Genomic DNA, 21,387 nt, shown 5'->3' with positions numbered 1-21,387 from the left:
AGTAGGGGCTGTGCTGTGACTCAGATAGTGCCCGTGTCTGCTGAGGTCTGGCACACGCAGCCACAGGCCACAGAACCACACACTGTAGGAAACTGAATCCCAGGCTTAGAATTATACACTGTCAGCATGGAAAGGGCCTTCAGGACCAACCAGCCCAGGCCGCAGCTCTGCACACTGGGAAGCTGAGGCCCAGAGAGCAAGGGCCAGACCTCAGGCTCCTGACCTCTGGTCCAGGGTCACCTGACATTCCTGGTGACGGTTCTGGGGCCACCCCTACCTCAGTGGCAGGCAGAGCTAGAAGCCTCCTGTGGGGGCATGCGGGCCACAGCCCCGAGCAGCAGAGACTATCTCAATGGGATTGACTGGAACTCTGCTCTCGTCCCCACCCTGCCAACCTTTGAGCTAAGAGAGGGACAGGAAAGAACACCGTGTGCTCTACTCGGAAAAGCAGACAGGGAGGTGGGAAGGCCGAGCGGAGAGTCCTGGACTATTTTCAAAGCCCCGTCCCACCCAAGGAGGTGGAGGCATCCCTTACTTCTGCCAACGTCTTGTAGAGACCGCCCCTCCCTGCCCAGCTGATATACCCCATCCCCCTCTTCCTGTGTGAGCACAAGGCTCTCCGTTCTCCATGCTGCAGCAAACACCAAAGTAAGAGTTAAGAAACCTAAAGATGTTCCCTGTTCGTCCTCGGAAAAAATGTTACAGACCCAGAGGAGAACAAGGTTGGCAGGGGGTGGGGGACAGCAGGGAAAGGGGACGTGTGGGGACATCTGGCTGGAGGGAACAGTGCATTTGCCAGGCAGGAAATCCTACCTCTCCCCTCTCCACACATCAAGCACAGTATCTGAAAAAAAAAAAAAAAAAAAAAAAAAAAAATTTTTTTTGGCATCTTGGCCTGCTGCAGGCCACCAGCCTCCCGAGCGAGCATGGCGGGCGGGCGGGGCGTGCACATGTAAACGGTGGCCCCGCAGTCCTGGGAGCTGCGGACCCGTGAGGCAGCAGCAACGGTTAACAACCAATAAATAAAAGATATCAATTATATATGTCCATAAAAAAAACCTCACTTTCCCCACAAAGAGCACAATACTGTTATCACAAAAAATCGTCATCCTCATAATTAATGATCCTGGCCACGCAGGTGGTTTTGCTGCTAAAAGGGACGACAGATAATGCTAACCGGGCAGGCCCCCCGTCACCCCGGCCCGCCTCGGCCTCTCGGCCACCAGGGGATCCGGGATGTGGCGGAGGCGGAGGTCCCCGAGGTCCCGGAGGCCTTCTCCCCATCTGTCAGTCTATATCTTCTAGGACAGAAGGTAGTTTTTTTCTTTTAGAACGTCTGTTTGAAATAAAAAACAAAAGCACACGCGCAGGAGAGCAGGAGGAACCGAGAGGCTGCCTGCAAAGCGGCCCGAGTCCTTGGTTTTGCAGAGGGCTGTAGCCTTTTCCGTTTTGTTTTGTCGTTTTTCGAGCAGAGGTTGTTGGCAATTGGAGCCGGTGGCTTCAGGTGGCGGGTGGGTGCAGGGCAGGGGCGGGGAGAGCCGGGGCCTCGCGGTTCAAGGGCAGCCGGCTGGCCTGTGTGGATGCGGAGGAAGGCTGGGGGACACGTGGGGTGGTGTCGGGGCGGAGGTGGCCTCGTGGCACAGGAGGAGGCAAGTGGTTCCCAGGCATCTGGAAGATACAAGGGGCGAGGCAGGTTAGGAGCTGGCTGCCAGGGACAAGCGCCCAGTGCTGGCAGGAAGGCTGGCTGGAGGCAGGGAGGCATTCTACGTCAGAAAGCCTAAAAATGTTCATAACCTCCGACCCGCCCACGGGGTTCTTGGTACTTATCCTTAATAAATAAATAAGACGTCCAGCACAGTATCATCTGTAACAGCAAAAACCGAAACAAAACCAAACAAAAAATTGGAAGTGACGGGGGAATAACCTAAGTGTCCAATATCAGGGGATTAGGTAAATGAATTAGGACACACCCGCAGGATAAACTGGTTTACAACCATTAAAAACAGGGCATGGAATGGCCAGTAAGGACATGAAAAATGCTCAGTATCGCTAGGCATTGTGTTATTCTCCTCCCGAGGTGATCCGTGAACCTTTGTGACTTGCCCCACTCTCCTAGAGACAGCTTAAGGAGGTCTTTGTCCCTTGCAGTTGAAGGAGCTTTGACTGAGAGCCTACATAAAAGAATGTTCAGGCTGGGTACGGTGGCTCATGCCTGTAATCCTAGCACTCTGGGAGGCCGAGGCGGGAGGATCCTTTGAGCTCATGAGTTCGAGACCAGCCTGAGCAAGAGCAAGACCCCCATCTCTACTAAAAATAGAAAGAAATTATCTGGACAACTAAAAATATATATAGGAAAAATTAGCCAGGCATGGTGGCGCATGCCTGTAGTCCCAGCTACTTGGGAGGCTGAGGCAGGAGGATCGCTTGAGCCCAGGAGTTTGAGGTTGCTGTGAGCTAGGCTGATGCCATGTCACTCTAGCCCAGGCAGAGTGACTCTGTCTCAAAAAAAAGAATGTTCAACTTAGTATCTCCCGGTCAAAAACTGCAAACATGAAGCTCATCAAATATATCTAAATTCATAATGATAGTTTTTAAAAAAGTCATTGGTCACCTCTAGAGGATATCAGAAAACCAACTCATTTTGAAAACTGGTAGATACAGAGAAAGAATCAGGCATCTACCCTGTCTTTCCTGTTAAAAACCAGGCCTAGAGGTAGAAATAAATAAATAAATAAATAAAGTTTGAAGAACTTTAAAAAATGGACCAAAGTCAATCCCACGCGAGCCTGCAGATCTAGCCGCCGTGCGCAGGCAGAGCTGAGGAACACAGGCACGTGTGACCAGCACCACGGGATGCGATCAGCAAACTCCCCGACTGGGAAACTACAGTATGTTTATCAACAAATACTAAGAAAACAAAAGGAAGGGGAGAACATAAACATACAGAGTTAAATACATTTAAGAGACCTATCAACCAACCGTAGTAAGTGTACTTTATTCAGATTCTGATTTCAGTAAACAAAGAAGAAAAAAATGGTGAGATGGGAAACCAGAACAGTTTGCAGTTTAGAGGGTATTGAGAAATTATTGATTTTTATCTTTTAGAAATACATTTTGAAATGTGTTATGTATGAAATGCTATCTTGAATTTGCTTCGGAATGACCCCGTGTGGGGGAACGAGAGGGAGGCTGGCCGTGAACTGGGGACGCGCTGAGCGGCGGGTACCTGGCATTGCGCCACTCTCCACCGCTGCACGGACGTTTCCATACCAACGGGTTTTCATTCCTCCCCCAAATCATCAACAACCCAAGCGTCCAACACCATGGGACTAGTTCAATTACGGCCCAGCCGTATAATGGAATACTAGGCAGCTATTAAAAATGATGGTCTCAAACAATATTTAATGATGTGGAAAATAAGCATAATCACAGTATAATTCATGGACTGAAAAAGCCAATGGATTATGTAACAGCAAGTTATCTAGGGATTCAGAGACACCCGGAACCTGAGGAGGCAAACCAATTGCAAAGATGATGGAGCACAGTGAGATGTCATTACTGCAGAGCCTTCTCCGGGAAAAGCTGCGGAGAAGGAAGAAGGCCACTTCCCGGCAGAGCTATAGAAAGGTGGGTCACCTCGTGGGAGGGCGCGTGTCACTAGGAAAGGCTTCTCATGGAAATCGCATGACACAGGGATTTGCAAAAGAGGACTGTGAAAAAGCAGACAAGAGATCAGCGTTCACCGTGGGACATGCCAAGCATTTCTATGACAGAAACAACGAGAGTTCCTTTACAAACTGGTTTTAATTATCTGTTCCCATGTGACTCAGTTACTGAGCATTCAGTGTGTAAATGCTCAGTGCTTTTTAGATCCCTCTGGACACTGACATGTTCACTGTGATTATATCTGGGTCACATAGGGGGATTTTTAAAACAAACTTTTTAACTGAGGTTTTCTTTCTACACATTTTCCAATGTCTCTTCAATGAAAAAGGATTTCCTGTGTAAAATAATAATCACAGAAGCTTCAAAATGGGGTAGGCCTCCTAAACAAAATACCAGCAAATCAAATTTGATGATAAATAAAAAGGATAACACGCCCGGCTCAGCAGAGTTTCTTCTAAGAATGCGAGGTGGCTTACCATTCAGAAACAATCTGTATGATTTATGATATGAACAACGAAAAAGGAGGAAAGTTATATAAGCACCCTGATAGAAAAATCACTCGCTAAAACTCAACACCATCCATGATTATTTTTAACAAACACATCCTAGCACGCTACAGAAGATGGAAACTTCCTAAATCTACCTATCTACAAAAGTCTGTCTACAGAAGAGCAACGGCAAACATCGTCACTAACGGTAAATGACCGGAAGCTTCTCCCCACGCCTGTGCAACACCGCACAGGTGGTCCCATCCGGCACAAAGAGGCAGGAAAAAGAAACAAAGGGCAGAGGGTAGGAAAGGAAAAGTGTAGACCATCCAGAAGAATCTAAAGCAGACTCTCAGATTTCATAAATGAATTTAAGCAGGTGCCTGGATATATGGTCGATAAACAAAAACTGAATTTCTATAAACCAGAAACAAACAGAAAATACGATTTTAAAATTACTATTATAATACAGCAAATATCTAGGAATAAATCTATCGAAAGATGTGAAAGATTTTTTTAGCTGAAAACAATAAAATGGTATAGAGAAAAAATATTAAAGACCTAAATAAATAGAGAGATATACCATTTTCATGGATTGGAAGACTCAACATTATAAAGATGCCAATTCCCCTCAAATTGAACTGCAGATGCAACTCAATACAATCAAAATCTCAGCCTGTGTGTGTGTGTGTGTAGAAATTTATAAGTTGATTCTAAAATTTATATAGAAGTGCCTAAAGTAGTCAAGGTATTCCTGAAAAAGTGATGGAGTATTGTTTCTAAGATTAGGTTATAAAAAGACTGTGGCTTTCACCCTGGGCTCTCTTTCTGCCTCCCTCTTGGAAAGCCCACCCTGAGGGAGGCCAGCAGCCATGTCACAAGGCAGCCTGTGCAGATGCCACATGGCTAGGGATCGAGGCTGCCAGACCACACGAGGAGCCTGGAAGCAGGTCACTCCCAGCTGAGTCTTCAGATGAGGCTGCAGCCCTGGCCAACAGCTGACGATTATCCCGACTGGCTGGGGACTAATGGGTTTCCTAGGACATGAGACTTGCAGTGCTAACCCATGACAGACCTGGGCAAATGAGTCACCCCATTGACGGCTGGACTGCACACTCATGAGGGTCCTTGAGCCAGAAGCACTCAGCTCAGCTGTGCCCAAATTCCTGATGTTTGTTCTGTTAAGCTGCTATTTTGTGGTAATGTAATATGTAGCAATGGGTAACTAATATAGCCTTCACAAAAGAGAATATTAAGATGAATGATACACATATGACAAAGTGCTCAACTGCACTGCTCATCAGAGAAATGCAAATTAAAATTACAAGTAACAAATTATTACACACCCACCACAATGGCTAAAATGTAAAAGATAGAAAATATCCAATGTTGACAAGGATGTAGAACAACTGGAACCCTCATGTAATACTGGCGGGAGAGTAAAACAGTAAAACACGTTGGAAAACCGTTGGGTAATATCTATGAAAGCTAAATAGTGAACATATCCTATGTCCCAGCAATTTCTACCCTTAGATATACACTAACGGAATGTACACATCTGTTCAGCACGTACGAGAGTGTTTATAGCTGGACAGGCCAGGACCGGGGTGGGGGGGGAGGGGCCGTTCACTCCCGATCCCATCAGCCAACGTACAGGGCACAGCAGAGATGAGCCGGGAAAGGAGGTGAGAGGTGAGAAAGAAAAAAGGAAGATGGTTGTCTACCAGCACTCTGCTGGGGCACACGCTCATCCCACACTCACAACAAATCCAACTGGATAAAAAGAACACGCACACGTTTGAGTGATTGCTCAAGAGAGCCAGGAGCTGAGATCTTCCAGAGGGGATGAGAAATTTCTGCTCTCCCCAGGGTCCTGGCCCTCGCTGAGTACTGACTTTCAAAGTGTCTTCAATGCAGGCAAACTTCTATTCAAGCAAACTCACAGGCTGAATCCAGGTATATAAAAATGATAAAAACAGGCCGGGGCGGTGGCTCACGCCTATAATCCTAGCCTGTAATCCTTGCACTCTCGGAGGCCAAGAGGGGAGGATCACTTGAGCTCAGGAGTTCAACACCAGGCTGAGCAACAGCAAGACCCCGTCTCTACTAAAAAATAAAAAACAAAAAAAACAGAAACAGAGGGGCTCTGGCTGATTTGCCTCCCAGGCCCCCACTCCTGGCCGTGCCCCTTCTGGGCAGACCCCAACTACCCCTGCAAACCTTACCCGCCAGCCCAAGGCGTCCTGTGGTGGGGTTTGCACCCCTGCCCCCACCCCCAGCCCTGGGTGCCCCCACTCACCGCAGCTCTGGTTCCTGGACTATACCAGCCCGTCGTAGAGGGACAGCGCCTGCACAATGGAGGGGTCTGCCTTGGACCCTTCCTGGAACTCCTGCAGCGTCAGCTTCCCGTCAGCGTTCTGCAAGCAGGGAGAGGCCGCTGGGGTGGAGCCCGCCTGCCTCCTTGGAGCGTGGCTCTGGGCAAGGCCTGCCCGTGGCCGGTCCCAAGAGAACCTCCCATGTCAGGGCAGGAGGGAGGCAGCACAGCACAGCAGGTAGGCGGAGTGGCCCCAGACAGACCTCGGCACTCACGGGCTGGGCGACCCTGGATCTGTGGCCCACCTCCCTGGGCCTCTGTCTCCCACCTAAGGACTGAGGATAAATGTGTGGCTTCCTCGGGGCACTGCGGCGAGAGCTCCATGCTTGGCAAACCAAACACCCCATAACTCTGTACTTATCATTGTCACTGCTACTAATTCCCACGAATGGTGGTGGGGTCACTCTTGGGAGGGCATTTAAACCACCCCTGGGGCAGCCCACAAGGGGCCCCAGGAGGCTGGGGGCAGGGGACATGCAGAGCCCAGAGGAACTTCAGCGGGTCTGTTGGGGAGGGGACGGTGGGGCCAGAATCCCTTTCCCTGGGGCGTCTCTGGAGGACACCTGTGAGGTCGGAGGAAAAAGGCCACGGAGGGCAGCACCTGCTCGACCTGGGCTACCCAGAGAGGGCGACCGACGGCGGCGGTCCTGGCAGGCACCGTGTGGCCGTGCTCGGGGGCCGCTCACTGCGTAGCCAAGTACACGCGAGCACAAGTACAAGCCTGATCTCATGGGATCCTCACGGCCACCCCGAGAAGAGGGTGCTGCCCTCGTCTCCACCTTGGTGGTAGGGAAACTGAGGCTCAGTCGCCTCCCCAGGGTCCCATGGCTGGTACTCCAGGGCCTGAGCTGTTTCCCAAAATAAGGGAGGTGCAAATGGGGGGTTCGGGGAGTGCAGGGCCTTGGCGTCACCTAGCGCGGACTCACGCTGTAAGACGCTTTACTATTCCTCGTGCCACACTCTGTGGATAAATCTCATTATTACCAAGAGGCCAGCCCAGCGGGAGGCTAGCGATCTTTGGCGCCCTTCTCACATGTGCTAATCCCCACTTTTTTAATCAAGGAAGTGCAGGCCTCAGGCTCAAAGCTTCCGGGGCAGGCAGTATACCCAGCGGGATGTAACGAGAAGCCCACGTCGCAGTGATTTGTGTTCTCGTACTAAAAGCGAGCAATACCGATTTCCTTACCACTGTGGCTTCAAATTTCCATTGAAAACAAAGTTATTTTAGTTTGAAATGAGTTTGGAGGACGGTGTTCATTATTCGGGTGATACAGACACTAAAGGCCCAGACGTCACTACTGCACAATACATCCGGGTAACAAAACTTACACAAGTAAAGAAAGTCTGGCTTAAAGAAAGGTTTCCTAACCTGGGGTCTGTGGATGGGGCGCAGCGGGTCTGCAAACCTGGGGGGGACGTCAGCCTTTCTTTCCACTAACCTCTAAGGGAAACGTAGCTTTCCCTCAGTGTGGGCCTAGGTGACCAGCCCCGGCAGAACCAGCCATACCCGCGACGGAGTCGACAGCGGGGATCACGCGTGTTCTCAGAGCATGTCACGGTCGCTGCAGACGTCAAGCTTCAGAGTTATGGGGCTCATCAGACCCACCCCACATCTTACTAGTCCATGTGTGCACAGAGAGGCCCATGAGATACCACACTACAAACTCTCTTTTAAGAAATACTTTGATAGCTATGTTCCAAAATAACTGGCTTCTGTTTTGATCTTATGGATTTTATTTTATGTGCTTAAAGCCATTATTCTGAGAAGCCCGTAGACTTCTCTAGAATGCCAAAGGGATCCATGGCAAACAAACAAACAGAAGAGTTAAGGACCTTGGCTGATTAAGGAAAACAAGTTGGACAAACTTACTTAAAACCCTGGACATCTCACGGGGATGGCCGCCGACTGTGGACGGGACACCAGGCCACGCCTGCCTTGGTGGTCAGCGGCAAAGCCAGGCCCGGGCTCCAGGGCTCCCCTCCTGCCCCCACACCTTGCATCCCTGGTCAAGGGCCAACCCCCCACCCCCGCCTCACCTTGTCCATCATGGCAAAGATCCGGTCCACTCTCTTCTCAGGAGTGTTCTCCTCCTCGGGGAGCTCCACGGTGTTCCCCTGCCAGGCACAGACGAGGCGGGGGCTGGGCCCTGGCACTCTGGGCTTTGGGCTCTTGGCCGAACATTTGCGCCCCAGGCCTGGCTGGTTCCAGACGGGGGCCACCTCCGCCTCCCACTCCCGTCTCGGCCATTCTGCTCTGGAGCACCCTCCCAGCCCCACCACCCAGCCCGCCCAGGTGGAGACAGACGGAGTGACCCGGCCAGCGGCCCCCACTCTGACACTGGGCAAGGAGCAGCTGCAGGGGCGCCCCTCCCGCCAGGCCCACCTGCTAACCCAGATGCCCTCCTGCCCTCCCCGCCGCACGGGAGCAGCCTCTCACCACCATCTGGTAGATGGCGTCCACGATGTCCAGCATCTCGCTCCTGGTGATGTAGCCGTCGTTGTCCAAGTCGTAGAGCTTGAAGGCCCCTGGGAGCAACCAGACAGGGCTGACTGACCCTGGCCCAGGCGGGGGGCTCTTCACCCCACCCTCCTCTCTGCATCTCAATAGGAAGTTGGGGATCGGGTCACCCGGTACTGATCAAGACCAATGAATATACCAGGATAGACACACACGCACACACACACATGCCATGGCAACCAGGATTGAAATAAAATAAAAATAAAGCGGGGTCATGAGGGCTGCCAGGGCTGGGGCCTCAGCAGCTGGAGCAGAGCGAGGGGCGCGTGGCACCTGGGATGTGGCCCAGAGAGGAGTCCCAGCGCCGCCCCTCCCCCCCCACAATGGTGATGTGCCTGCCAGGGTTGACGTTAGAAAATAAAATGATCCATTGGGAGGGGGAGATTTGCATAAATAAAATTCTCTTTTATTTCTAAAAAAAGAAAAAGAAACTGCAGGGTTTTCTCATGGCCCACGGAATGAAGTGCAGGAGTCTCAGCGAGCAGGGAGTTCTGGCCAGACCGTTTCCAGCTCCTCCCCCTCAGAGCCCCCCTCACGCACCCCGAGTTCCAGCTCAGAGCTGCCAGGGGCCTGCAGAGCCCCCTCCCGTCTCCCTCTCGGCCTCCCTCCAGGGCCCTGCACACAGGGCCCCCTCCCAGCTCAGCGCCCACCTCTACCCAGGCCAGCTCCTCTCCCGCAGCTCGCATACGGTTTCTCGGCGTGTTTGAACCCTGCCGCCGACCTAGACTGACATCCCTGGAAGCAGGGACCTGTCTGTCTCGCCCCCCAGTCCCAGCCTCCAGCCGGTTCTGACAAGTCGCTGCATTCAGTCAATATTTACTGAATGAACATGTGAGTACATGAGTGAGTGAAGTCAGTCGTCAAAGCAGTGGCCTCTGAGGAGGGGCGTCTGGCACTGGCCCTGGGTCTCTGGTTCTGCCCCACCCTGCCCACTGCCCAGATCTGCACCTGCAGGGACGTGACCGTGGCCCCCGCCAGCCTCCTGGCCCCCGCTGTCCACCCTGCCTAAGCCTCATTCCCGCTGCACAGCCACCTCCAGGCAACCTCCTCTGACCTGGAAGGGCAGATGTCTGCGCCACTCTCAGCCCTGGACAGATGGCCTGGCCTGGTTTCTTGGCCACGTGTGCCCCACCTGCCCAGGGCTCACCGCTCTGGCCTCTGCAGATGGAGCAGGGATGTCATCTGCGGTCACTACCTGTGTTTCTAGCGCCCCCACCACTGAGGGCCACAGGCTATTTCCCTCTGGCCTAGGACCACCAGTGGCTGCCCCAAAGGGTCGAGGGGGTCAGGACTCACACCGCAGCTTCTCGTCCAGGGTTCCCCGCGAGGTCACCGACAGCGCCTGGATGAACTCAGAGAACTCGATCCGCCCGTCCTGACAGGAGAGAGGGGGGATGGGCCTCAGTCAGCGCCAGGCCACCCGGTCAGGCCAGAGCTTAAGTGACGGGTAGAAAAGGGACCGGCCGGGCAGGAGGTACAGGAGGAAGGGCTGAGGCTGAGGGAGAGGCCACTCCACTTCTGCCTGGAAAAGGAGCCAGATGCAGCAACACACCCCCTTTCTTGGCAGGAGCTGCCCGGAAACCCCTTCAGCCTAGAACTCTTGGCCCAGGGGCTTTTGAAGCAGAAAGGGCTCTACAGATTGTTTGATCCTACCTGTTTGTGTTGCAAATGAGGAAACTGAGGCCCAGAGAGGGCAGAGCCCTTCCCAGGGTCAGGGAGTCTGACTCCCAGCCTGGGGGCACCTGGGAGAGAGTTGGGGTGTGACAGAATGGAAACCACCCTAGTGCCAACAGCAGGAGTGTGGACACAGGTGACAGCAAACCCCCCCGTGAGTGCTGTGGGGGGGATGCCACTGCGGGACGGGGTCTGGAAGGCTGTGGACACCCCGACAGTGGGCACGCCAGCTGTCAGCGTGGCCAGCGCCAGGATTGGACACATGCTGCAACATGCATACGTCTTGCAAACATGATGCTCAGTGAAAGGAGCCAGGCACAAAAGATTCCATTTTGTGTGATTCTCAAAGCCTCAGTTTCCTCATCTGCAAAATGGGGATATTAGTAATACCTACCCCACATAGTAAATGTTGGTTATGATTATTAATTCTATTACTATCCCCAGAAGCATTTGCATTTTGTGCTTGTAAGAGAAAAATTGGGTGTACATGTTCATACATGTGTGTATACATGCATATGCATGCACATGTGTACATGTGTCACTCTGTACATGTGTGTGCATGTGAAAGTTTGTGCATTATATGCATGTGCATGCACTGTATGCATGGTATGGACGTGCATGTGTGCATAACACATGCATGTGTGGTACACGTATGTGCACATGCATGTGAGTTCATATGTGTGGGGTGTGTGTATTTTGTATGCATCTGTGTTTATTGCATGTGTACAAGTCTGTGCATGTGTACATGTGTGTGCATTTGCGTGCAACCATGTAGATGTGTTTGTGAGTGTGCACTGTGTGTGCATTCCTTCTCGAGAAGGGAACGTGAGCAGGAGAGAGTGGGTGTGAAGACGCTGCGGGCACCCGCGGGAGCTGAGCGGGCCGCTGCAGGAGGAAGGAGACTCCGGGCTGGCGCAGGCCCCATCGATCCCCAGCTCACCTTATTTTCATCAAAGACATTGAAAACAAACGTGGCAAACTTGGTGGGGTCTCCGAATGGGAAGAACTGCTTGTAGATCTTCTGGAAGCCTGCCGCATCCAGCTGCCCACTGGGGCAGTCTTTGATGAAGCCCTTGTACCTGGAGGCAGCAGACCAGGCAAGAGAGGGTAAGAGATGCTGACATCACCCGCCCACCAGGTGCTCCCGCCCAGGGTCCAGGAAAGCCGTGAATCGCTGTTCAAAGAAAAGGTGCCACGTGGGGTCATGAGCAAGGACCTGGACATCATAGGCACCCCACGCCTCTGCCTCTCACTAGTTGTGTGACCTTGGACAAGTGACTTCCCCTCTCTGAGCCTCGTCTGCATATGGAGGATAAGAGTTGATGTAGGAATTAATCCAGATACCACACACAGCACTTGGCCACCCGGCCCTATGATCCACACCAGGGGCTAAAACAAGACTCAGCAGAATCACCTCCCTGAAGCTGAGCTCTCACCCAAGGCCTCCTGCCTCCCCTACCTTCTGCGCTGAGCCTCTCCTGGCACCGCCAAGCTGGGCGGGCGGCTGGTGGTGCTGGTGGGTAGAGCCACCATATGGAGCCAGCAGGTGGCTCCTCCCACACACTGCACCCCCTGTATGCACACCCACTGCCCCACCCCCAGGCTCTGTTCCCAGGGAACGGGGTAAACAGACACTGAAGCAGCACAGGGATCTCAGGGACCCTGGCTTGTTCCAACTGGACTTGTCCACCCGGCATCCAGCGCCCAGAACAGGACCCTCCAGATACCCAGGCAGTCGATGGTGGCATGGCTTTGTGGTCCAAACTCTGGTCCAAACCTCTGCCATTCACTAGCTGTGCAACCTCAGGCAAATGCCCTCACCTCTCTGAGTCTCAATTTCCTGATCTCTGAAAAGGGATGGTTATCACACCCATCTTGTTGGGATCAAGTGAGATGGAGCATGTAACCACAGGGCTGGACATAAAAGTAGTCAGTAGTGTGATTCTTAGTACTGTGAACTTAAATTTTTGTCGTGCTAGGCTGGGCATGGTGGCTCATGCCTATAATCCCAGCACTTTGGGAGGTCAAGGCAGGAAGATGTTTGAGATCAGACTAGGCAACATAGCAAGACCTCATCTCTAAAAAAATTAACATAATTAGCTGGGTGTGGTGATGCATGCCTGTAGTCCCAGCTACTCAGGAGGCTGAGGCAGGAGGATGATTTGAGCCCAGAAGTTTGAGGTTACAATGAGTTATGATTGGGCCACTACACTCCAGCCTGGGTGACAGAGTGAGACTGTCTCTAGAAACAAACAAAGAAACAAACAAACGCTGTGCTTAAGCAATTCACAAGTCGTCTGTGTATAGCTTAGTCTACCCCCCACGGAGCTGCCGACCACAGCAGGAGGCCAGGGAGCCGGGCTGGCTGCTGTCAGCGCAGGCGGACTGGACCGGGAGCTTTGCCAGCCTGTTCTCAAATGCCCACGGCAGCCCCGTGAGCGAAGAACTAAGGCGAAGCCCATTTCAAAGACAAGGAGACTAAGTCTCAGAGGGGGGAGTCACTTCCAGTCCTCGAGCTCCAGACTGGAGCTGAGGTGGGGGAGCAGCAGATGGCAGGGACTCTCACGCCGCCCCACCGCTCTCTTCGAGAGGGTCCCGTCCTCCCCTGGGAGCGAAGGTAGGGGCTGCGGGAGGACTGCGAGTGAAGTCGCCTGGCGCTGAGTGGGGTCCCTGTGCAGAGGAGGCACACGGAGAAGCCACAGTTGCCCTGCCTGTCAGAGAGCAAGCTAAGGGACGGATGGACACACGAGGGCACACGAGGACGTGTAGGGACACACTGGGCACTCGGAGGTGGCACCCTCGGAAGTTCTGTGGCCCGAATAGTGAAGTCAACACCAAGCGTAAGCAGGCCAGACGGCCGCCTGAGGAGTCACCGCTCTGGGGGACAAGGGCTGCGGCAGGCGGGGCCGGCGGGGATCTGAGAAGACGGAGCGGGAGAGCTTCCTCCCTGAGTCAGACCAGAGTGGCACGCGACTGTCGCAAAAGTGCCCACAGCACGCAGGGGGTCCCCCCAGGACACCTTGAGGGGACAGAGGCCCAGGGAGGCAGGTGCTTCGTCACAGCCATGGGCCTTTGAAACAGCCCACGACAACCACCCAATGCCAGGCGCTGTGTTGCGCCTTCATGGATGGTTCCCCCGTTCGATCATGGTCTCGGCCTCGGCGGTGGGCTCGGTGGTCCCATTCCACAGATGAAGCCACGGGGCCACAGAGAGGTCACAGGATTTGTCCACAGCAACACGTGCGACTCAGAGCCTCCGCTCTAACCCTCAGCCTGCCCTGCCTCTGCTGTCCACCGCCCTGCCGGGCAGCCTGTGACCCCAGCGTCACTGCCTCTCTCGCAGGTGCTGCCCGCGGGCCTGCCTGGAACCCTGCACCCTGTCCCGGCAGGGCCCTCAGGGTCAGTGGCCTCCGCTCAGCCCCTGGCTGTGCTCTGAGCCCTTGCTCGGACTGGCCAAGCCAGAAGGAAGCAGAGCAGGACAGAGTCAGGGACACGGACATCAAGTCCCTCCCGCAGCAGGAGGAAGGGACACGGCCCCCTGGATCTCCCTCCCCTTAAGGCTGCCTTCTCCCTGCTTCCTTCATGTTTTGGGGACAAGATGTGGCCAATGACCCCAGGCCCCTAGGCCAGGACAGCTCTCTGGGCGAGGGAGGGGACACGCCTGGCACCAGGACTTAATCATCCATGTGGGGACACAGTGGCTGTCACCAGGCCTCTCTGGATGCCAGGGTGGCGGGTTACTTCCTTTGTGCAGACCTTCTAACTTCTCCACAGTGGGTTTGTGCCACTTGAGTGATTCTGAAAGGTCACTAAAGATGATAAGGACGAGACACAAGGCACCCGAAAGGCGTCTCCTCGGCGGTCCCTGCAGATGGCTCACCAGGAGATGGCGCTCGGGAGGGGAGGCCTGCGCGCAGCGTCAGCGCTGGGAACGGCTGTGGGGGGCTGGCAGCAGGGTCTGCATGGAGGGGAAGCGGCCTCGGGGGGAGCCCTCGGGGCCCTGCCCAGTTGCCTCTGCAGAGGTGGCCACCGTGGGGTCCCTAGCAAGGCCCCCCACAAGGCCGTGCCCATCGGGGGTGCTCAGCTGATGCCCCAGCTTCCGCTTGCCAGCCCCCCATTCCACACCCGGACTCGAGTCAGGCTCCTCTGGACCTGCCCCCCAGTCTCCAGCCTGCCTCGCCCAGCGGTGGCACGAACCCTGGTCAGCCTGGCCAGGGCCCCTGCCCTCCCGTCCGATAGAGTCCCTTATCCCCTTGATGTGAGCCCCTGTCCTGCCTCCAGCAAGCGGCCTCGAAGGCAGTTTACCAAATTCCACCTCCCTGGACGTCTCCTCTTAGTCGTTTTCCACCCAACAGCCCCTCACTCTGCCCGTGGCTGCCAACCGCCACCTGCCCCGCTGTCTGGCAGTTCAGCCCAGTCTCCCTCCCCCTCTGTAAGAGCCCTGACACCCTGCAACTGTCCTGAACAAAGTCTTCTTTCCGTTTTAACAGGTGTCAGAACAATGTTTCCTCTAACAGGGGCTGATCCACCCCTCACTCCCGCCAGGTCCCAGCCTCGATGCTGCTTCCTTCAGGCACTCGCCCAGGCCCCAGGTCTGAGGCTGCGGGTCTACCCTGCTGCCATGCCCTGTCCGTCCCCAGCACGCACGGGGACGCCAGATCACACTTGAATGCAAGCTTCCTGACACCGCTGTGCCCGCTGACCTGCCCGTGGCCCGGCGCACAGCATGGGCCCAGGACACGTCTGTCTGCTGAATGAGCACACGCGGCAACATCTGGAGCCCCTCCGGGCTGCCATAACTTGGGGAGCGGGTGCTACTGACGCCTGTCTGAGAGAGGCCAGGGATACTGCAAGATATCCCATGTGCAGGACAGGCCCTCATGACAAACAATGACAAGAGTGCCAGGGTAGGGAAAACCTGATCTACTTCGAACCACTTCTTTTACCCTCAGGGAAGCCGAGGGGCATTGTGGGGAAGGGGTTTGCTCAGGGTCCCTCCCACGGTGACAGGTCAGGGCTAGGACTGGAGCACAGGCCTGTCCCAGGACTAGAGCAGGTCCCCTGGCGGCAGCGAGTCTGAGGGAGGAGGCCCAGGCCTGTCAGAACCTGACCCTGGACCCAGGGGTGGGGGCTGGAGTCACGTCTCTCAGTCGTCCTGGGGATGAAATTCTGGGCACGATCTTTGTCCCAAACCAGCAGCTCACTCAGGTGCCCACCGTGGGGAGGGAGTGCACACCTGGTCTTGGGTGTCCCGTCTCAGCCGGCCAGTGGCGGATGGGCTGCACCTCCGGGTTCGACGGTGGCACGACACCCTGGCCTCAGAGCCGTGACGACTGATTTGCAGGGTGAATTAGAGGCCTGGGGGCGGCTGGAGTGCGGAGAAGGCTCAGACCTCCCCTCCCCCTCTGCTCCAGTCGAGGCAGTTTCCTCCTCCCCCTCCGGCGATGAGCAGGCTTACGTAATGTTTGGGTAGCAGCCTCTACACCATGCTTTTGCGGGGGCGCAGCCTGGCTTGCGGGAGGGGCAGGTGAGGTGGGAGCCTGGGAGGCAGAGCCCTGGGTCTGATCCCTGTTTCTGCTGCTCACTTGCTGTGTGACCTCGGGCCAGTCTCCCGCCCTCTCTGGGCCCCTCTCCATACACAGAGGGGTGGAAGCCCTCAGTGGATTGCTAACTATGCCCACGGCCAGTGTCTCTGGAGATTCTCGTTCCAGGGGCTCGGGAAGAAGCAGCCAGAGCCCTGGGCTCCTGCCCTCTCTGCAACCTGAGGGCAGTACTGTGCAGGCTGACAATAGGACGGTCTGTGGGGACCCCCAAGAGCTCAGGGGTTCTGCCGCAAGTGCCTGCCTTTCTAGTGGTCCAGCGGCCGTCGCTGGGAAGCCCGACTGAGAGCTGGGTGCTGGGCTCTGTGCTCTCCAGGCATGATTTTGCCAATCGTCCCAACAAGCCTAGGAGATGGACAATTCTGCCCACTTTACAGGTGGAGAAGGTGAGGTGTACGAAGGTTGAGTCCCCAGCCTGGCCGAGGGTCTTTACACAGACTTCCACATGGCCCACCCTCCCCGCTCCGACCCGCTGGCTCCCACCACCCTTCTGTCCTCAGCTTCCGTGCATCCCTGAGAGCCCCTGTGACACCCAGCCGGGGCACCAGGACACACACTCACAGCACCCTGTGCCCCGCTGGGCCTCAGAGGCACCTCAACAGTGACTTGCGGGCCCGTGTGGGCCCTTGAGGCAGGGACCCTGTCTTCTAGTTCATTCTGAATGTGTGCTGCCCGCCACCGTGCCTGTCACATAATAGATGTTCAGTTCATGTCATGCAAGTGGGGTGGCCAGAACCCAAGTCTGCAGCTGCCACCTCTGCACTCGGCACCAGGACGGGGAGAGAGGGCGGGTGGGCTGTCCTCACGTCCTATCTGCCCTCCAGCAGCCCTCCGGGGGTCTGCTGTCCTCACACTTTCTCTCCGTCTGGACCAGGTGGAGGGACGGGCGTCACTGAGCCTGTCATCGGGAGTCCCACTACGGGCTGGCGCCTCTCGGTGCCCAGCACGGTCGGGGTCTCAGGCGGGGGCTCCAGAGGATGGACAGCCCTGGGGTGCACCTCGCAGGCCCCCCTGCAGAGGTGCTCGGGGAATGCAGATGGGGAGGGCCTCTGAGCCTGTGACCGTGACCGGTCTCTGTGCTCACCGCTGCACCAATGCGCTGAGCGCGAGGGATCCTGTCATGTGAGGAAGGAGTTCAATTTTTTTGAAGTTTAGAGAATTAAAAAAGAAAGATCAGGCTTCTGAATCAGACCTGGTTTGACATTGGCCCCACCCTTGACCTGTGTGTGACCCTGGACAGGTGACTTTCTTTCTCTGAGCCTCAGTTTCCCCATCTGTGAGGTGGGACCAATCTAGCGCATGCGTTTCAGTGCCCTTAGGGAACCTGGTCAGTCAGGACTGATGCTGTGCACACAGGACGTCCCGAGCCCGGGACCCAGGACCCCCCCAGATGCCAGAGCTGCCCCGTCCTGCCAGCTGTCCTGAGAAGAGGGTCCCAGCACCCCCTCAGGAGGCCCCAGTCCCGGCCCCAGGGCGTCCTTCTACGACCTGCCCTCCCAGCACGCAGCAAGGGAAGGGCCAAGACCCCTCGTGCCCCTCCCCACGAATAACCCAGCCTGAGCCATTCACACGGGGGCCACACCTCACACAACCTTGCTCACGAGGGGGCTTCACTCTTTGGGGGCCAGACACCGTTTGGGGATCAGAGGGGAATCTCCGAGCAGGGGCTCAGGGCCGGGCTCGGTCCACGAGGTGCCGTGCACGCAGTGCCGGGCCACGTGAGGCGGAGATTTCTGAAACGGGTGACTGTGTTCGGGAACCAGCTCTTCAAGACAGGGTGGAGACGAGCAATGAAAATCCCGGATTCAACCACTGCGTTCTTACGCTTCTTTAAAAGGGAAGGGAAAAGAAATCTGTCACTGCATAAAAATACTGAAGGCTGCCTGCCACCCGCAACACGCTTCCCACCTCGGCGCTGGGCTCCTCCCACCCCTCCCCCGGCTCCACCCCGCAGCGCCAGCCTGGGCGAGTGCCCACGTCCCCCAAGCACCTTGTCCCCCTCAGTCCCTGACGCCTCCAGCAACTGGCACCGGCCTGGCACACGACAGGTGCTCAGTAAAGACGTACTGGATGTATGAATGAATGAATGTTCACCAGGACGCAGGGTCCGATTCCAGCTTGGCCTCCAGTTCTCTGAGGGCCCCAAGCAAACCCCAACGCTGCCAGGGCCTCGGTTTCCCCAGCCTGCCAGGTCTGCCCAGAGCCTGCTACCCTCGGTTCCCGCAGAACCGCATCCTCCAGGGCCCTGCTGGTCGGCGAGGCCCTCGTCGCCTCTGTGCCAAGGATGTCACAGCAGCTGCTTTCCGCAGAGCAAAAGGTGGGAAATAAATAGATGGATGGGTAAATAATAAAGCATAACCCCAAGCCGCAATCAGCCAAGCGCAGCTGGGAGGGCGCGTGGCAGCCTCAGCAAATTATCCTCCCATTATCTTTTCAAACGACTCCCTTCCTGTGGCGGCGTCCCCCTCCCGAGCTCCCTGGAGGCTTGGAAGACAGTCCCAAACACGTCCACGAGGATGGCTCCTCTTCCTCTCCCTCCCACCACAGGCTGTGCTTTTGTGGGGTTCCCAGAGCAAGAAAGCAGCAGGTCTGAGCCCCAGAAGGCTGGGCCACGGGGTGGTGTGAGCTGGACCCAGAGCCTCCCACACACACACACACACACACACACACACACAGCCGTGAGACCTGGGCAAGTGTCTCCACCCCTCTGAGCCTCAGTTTGTTCACTTGTAAAATGGGGCTACTCCTCTGACTTACCCCACAGCACTGTCCTAAATGCCAGCACAGCGACTCGGCCGTGGGGCGCAGTGGATGTTGACAAGAGGTGGCCTCCCCCTCGCACCCGCTTGGGACAGTCCAGGCCCGACAGTGGCCCTGCTGAGGCGACTTCAGCATTCGTCCTGCTTCCACCCACTGTTTTTCTTACAATACTGCTGGGATATTTGGTTATTACAAAAATATAAAACCATTACAGAAAATTGGGAAAATATAAGAGAAAAAAGTACCTGTAATCCATGACCCCACCCCGCACGCTCCCACGCCAGCCTCTGACCTTCCCATCTTTCTTCTCTACCTGCGTTTTTTCCATCACAGAATTTTGTTGGACGTACCGGGTATGCCCTGTTATTTCCACTCAGGATGACGTCCTCGTCACTCACCAGGTGATTAGGGGCCTGGGACCTGCTGCCATTCCTTAACCAGTTCCCACCATGGCCCCTGATCTTCCACAGCAGTGAGCCAGTTCAGGTGAGTGGGACCTGGGTGGGTCGAGGCAGCCAGAGGTCCGGGCAGCGGGCACCGTGCTGGCTCCACCCCGTGAAGTTCCAGCCTCCTCCCTCTGCCAAACACAGACAACCGCACCAGCAGCCAGAGCTGGGGGCAGCCCAGGAGCTGGCGCCGTGGCGCACCCAGCGTGCAGCCTAATGCAGGGTGAGCGTGGCCCGGACAGCCCATCACTGTGGCCTGTGCTCCTGATGGCCTGGGCTGTCCTGGGGGACCTGGGTTCTAGTCTGGGCTCTTCTGCTCACTGCATAGCCCGGGACAAATCACAGAATCCACAAGAGCCCTACATGGCCGCTGCTGAAAGTCAGCACAAAACCAGTGAGGGTTAGGTCAATCGAGGGATAAGAGATAGGTTTGTTTTGTGTGGCAGCAACAAGACTGATCCAGAGCGACCTATTCTGTGATCTATTACCAATGTCTGCCAGGGGCACTGGAGGGGAGAGGGTCACTGTCTAATTGCGAGGGTCTAGTGTGCCCTGGGAGGCGGTGGCCATTCTATTAATAGAATACCATAGGGCAGAGGGGCTGCTGACCCAAGAGGGCCAGAGAAAGGCATTGGTTCAACTATCTCCTACCCTTGAGGGTGCCACCAAAATAAACCAAAGGGCATTTACTTGAGGTCCACAGAACTTTCTGGCAAAGGAAAGAGTTTCTTTATAAGCTCTTGAGAGAAAGTGCTGCTGCAGTAAGGATGGGGCACCCCAGGGCCTCGGCGCTCGGTTGTGCTGTGGGCGCCTTAGCACTGCCCTGCGCAGGCCAGGGAGTCTCCTCGGCTCCCTGCTGGTCCTCAAACACGCCAGGCTTGTCCCTGCCCCTGGGTTGCGACACCCAGGTTCTGCGGCCGAGTCGGGGTCTGGGTTGCAGCGCCCACGTCAGCATCTCCGAGGAGCCTCACCGACCCTGCGTCTTACACGGGCCACGCCCATCGTGACCACATCGTCCTGCCCCAAAGCACTCTTCTCCGCCCGCAGGGGTCTCCCTTGGCATTTATGTGCATGTCAGGCCTGGGGCGCTGTCCAGTGCATGACGTGTCCCCAGCGTGTGGGACAGCACCCGACACAGCCTGTGCTCCACGGATGCTTGAGGAGTAAACGAAAGTCGCCTCGCCCGTCCGGGCCTCGTGCGCCTACTGAGCGGGGACCTTGCGATGTCAAGTGTCCGCAGGTCGCACGGAGGGGACCAGGCTGTGACTGTCACAGTGTTAAAGCCCGCGGAGAACACTTGCTAGGCTCCGCTGCAAATGTTTTATAGGAATTAGCACATTTATTCTTCACACTGTTCCTATAACATTTGACTGTTACTAACGTCACTTTCCAGGTGGGGAAACTGAGGCCCCAAGAAGTCTAGTCACTTGTCCAAGGCCGCTCAGCCAGGAGGCGGGCAAGTCAGGATCCAAGCCCAGCTCTGGCGCCCACGCTCCCAGCCACGCTGCCACCTTTCTCTCCAGGAGAAGGCCCGGGCGTGGGTAGGAGCTCGGGCAGCGCTCAGCACCCTCCTCCAAGAGACGCTGCAATGAGCTCTGCCCCCGAGAGCGATCGCGAGGGGAAGCGAGGCTGTACCTGCGAGCCTGCCTGGCCCACGGTGGTGCTCGGGAAGGGCCCCCAGCTCTCCAGCACACACCTCCCCCTCTCCCTGCCCTGGGCCAGCCCCAGGCAGACAGCTCCTGGTGCCCCTCCCCAGGTGGCTGCTCCCCCACCTCCACTCCCCTGCCAGGCCTCAGCCAGCTCACCATCCAGGTCCTGACCCCCGGCTGGTGTATCCAGCAAGGGACCAACAGTGCAGGGC

General features: G+C 55.9%; 1 protein-coding gene across 1 annotated transcript in view; it reads right to left on the bottom strand.

Moving 5' to 3' along the window:
* Positions 1-934: 934 nt before the first annotated feature.
* Positions 935-21,387, bottom strand: part of NCS1 (neuronal calcium sensor 1) — a 44,646-nt gene continuing 24,193 nt past the window's right edge. Inside the window, exons 3-8 of the mRNA XM_069474762.1 lie at positions 11,661-11,799; positions 10,343-10,421; positions 8,966-9,054; positions 8,566-8,643; positions 6,454-6,571; positions 935-1,668 (exon numbers count right to left, since the gene is read on the bottom strand). Coding sequence (XP_069330863.1) covers positions 6,473-6,571; positions 8,566-8,643; positions 8,966-9,054; positions 10,343-10,421; positions 11,661-11,799 — 484 coding nt within the window. The 3' untranslated portion in view covers positions 935-1,668; positions 6,454-6,472. The remainder of the gene's footprint in view (positions 1,669-6,453; positions 6,572-8,565; positions 8,644-8,965; positions 9,055-10,342; positions 10,422-11,660; positions 11,800-21,387) is intronic.

This window comes from Eulemur rufifrons, chromosome 7 (genome assembly GCF_041146395.1).
Source record: "Eulemur rufifrons isolate Redbay chromosome 7, OSU_ERuf_1, whole genome shotgun sequence".
Classification (NCBI taxonomy): Eukaryota; Metazoa; Chordata; class Mammalia; order Primates; family Lemuridae; genus Eulemur; species Eulemur rufifrons.
This window is presented reverse-complemented; position numbering and strand designations above follow the sequence as displayed.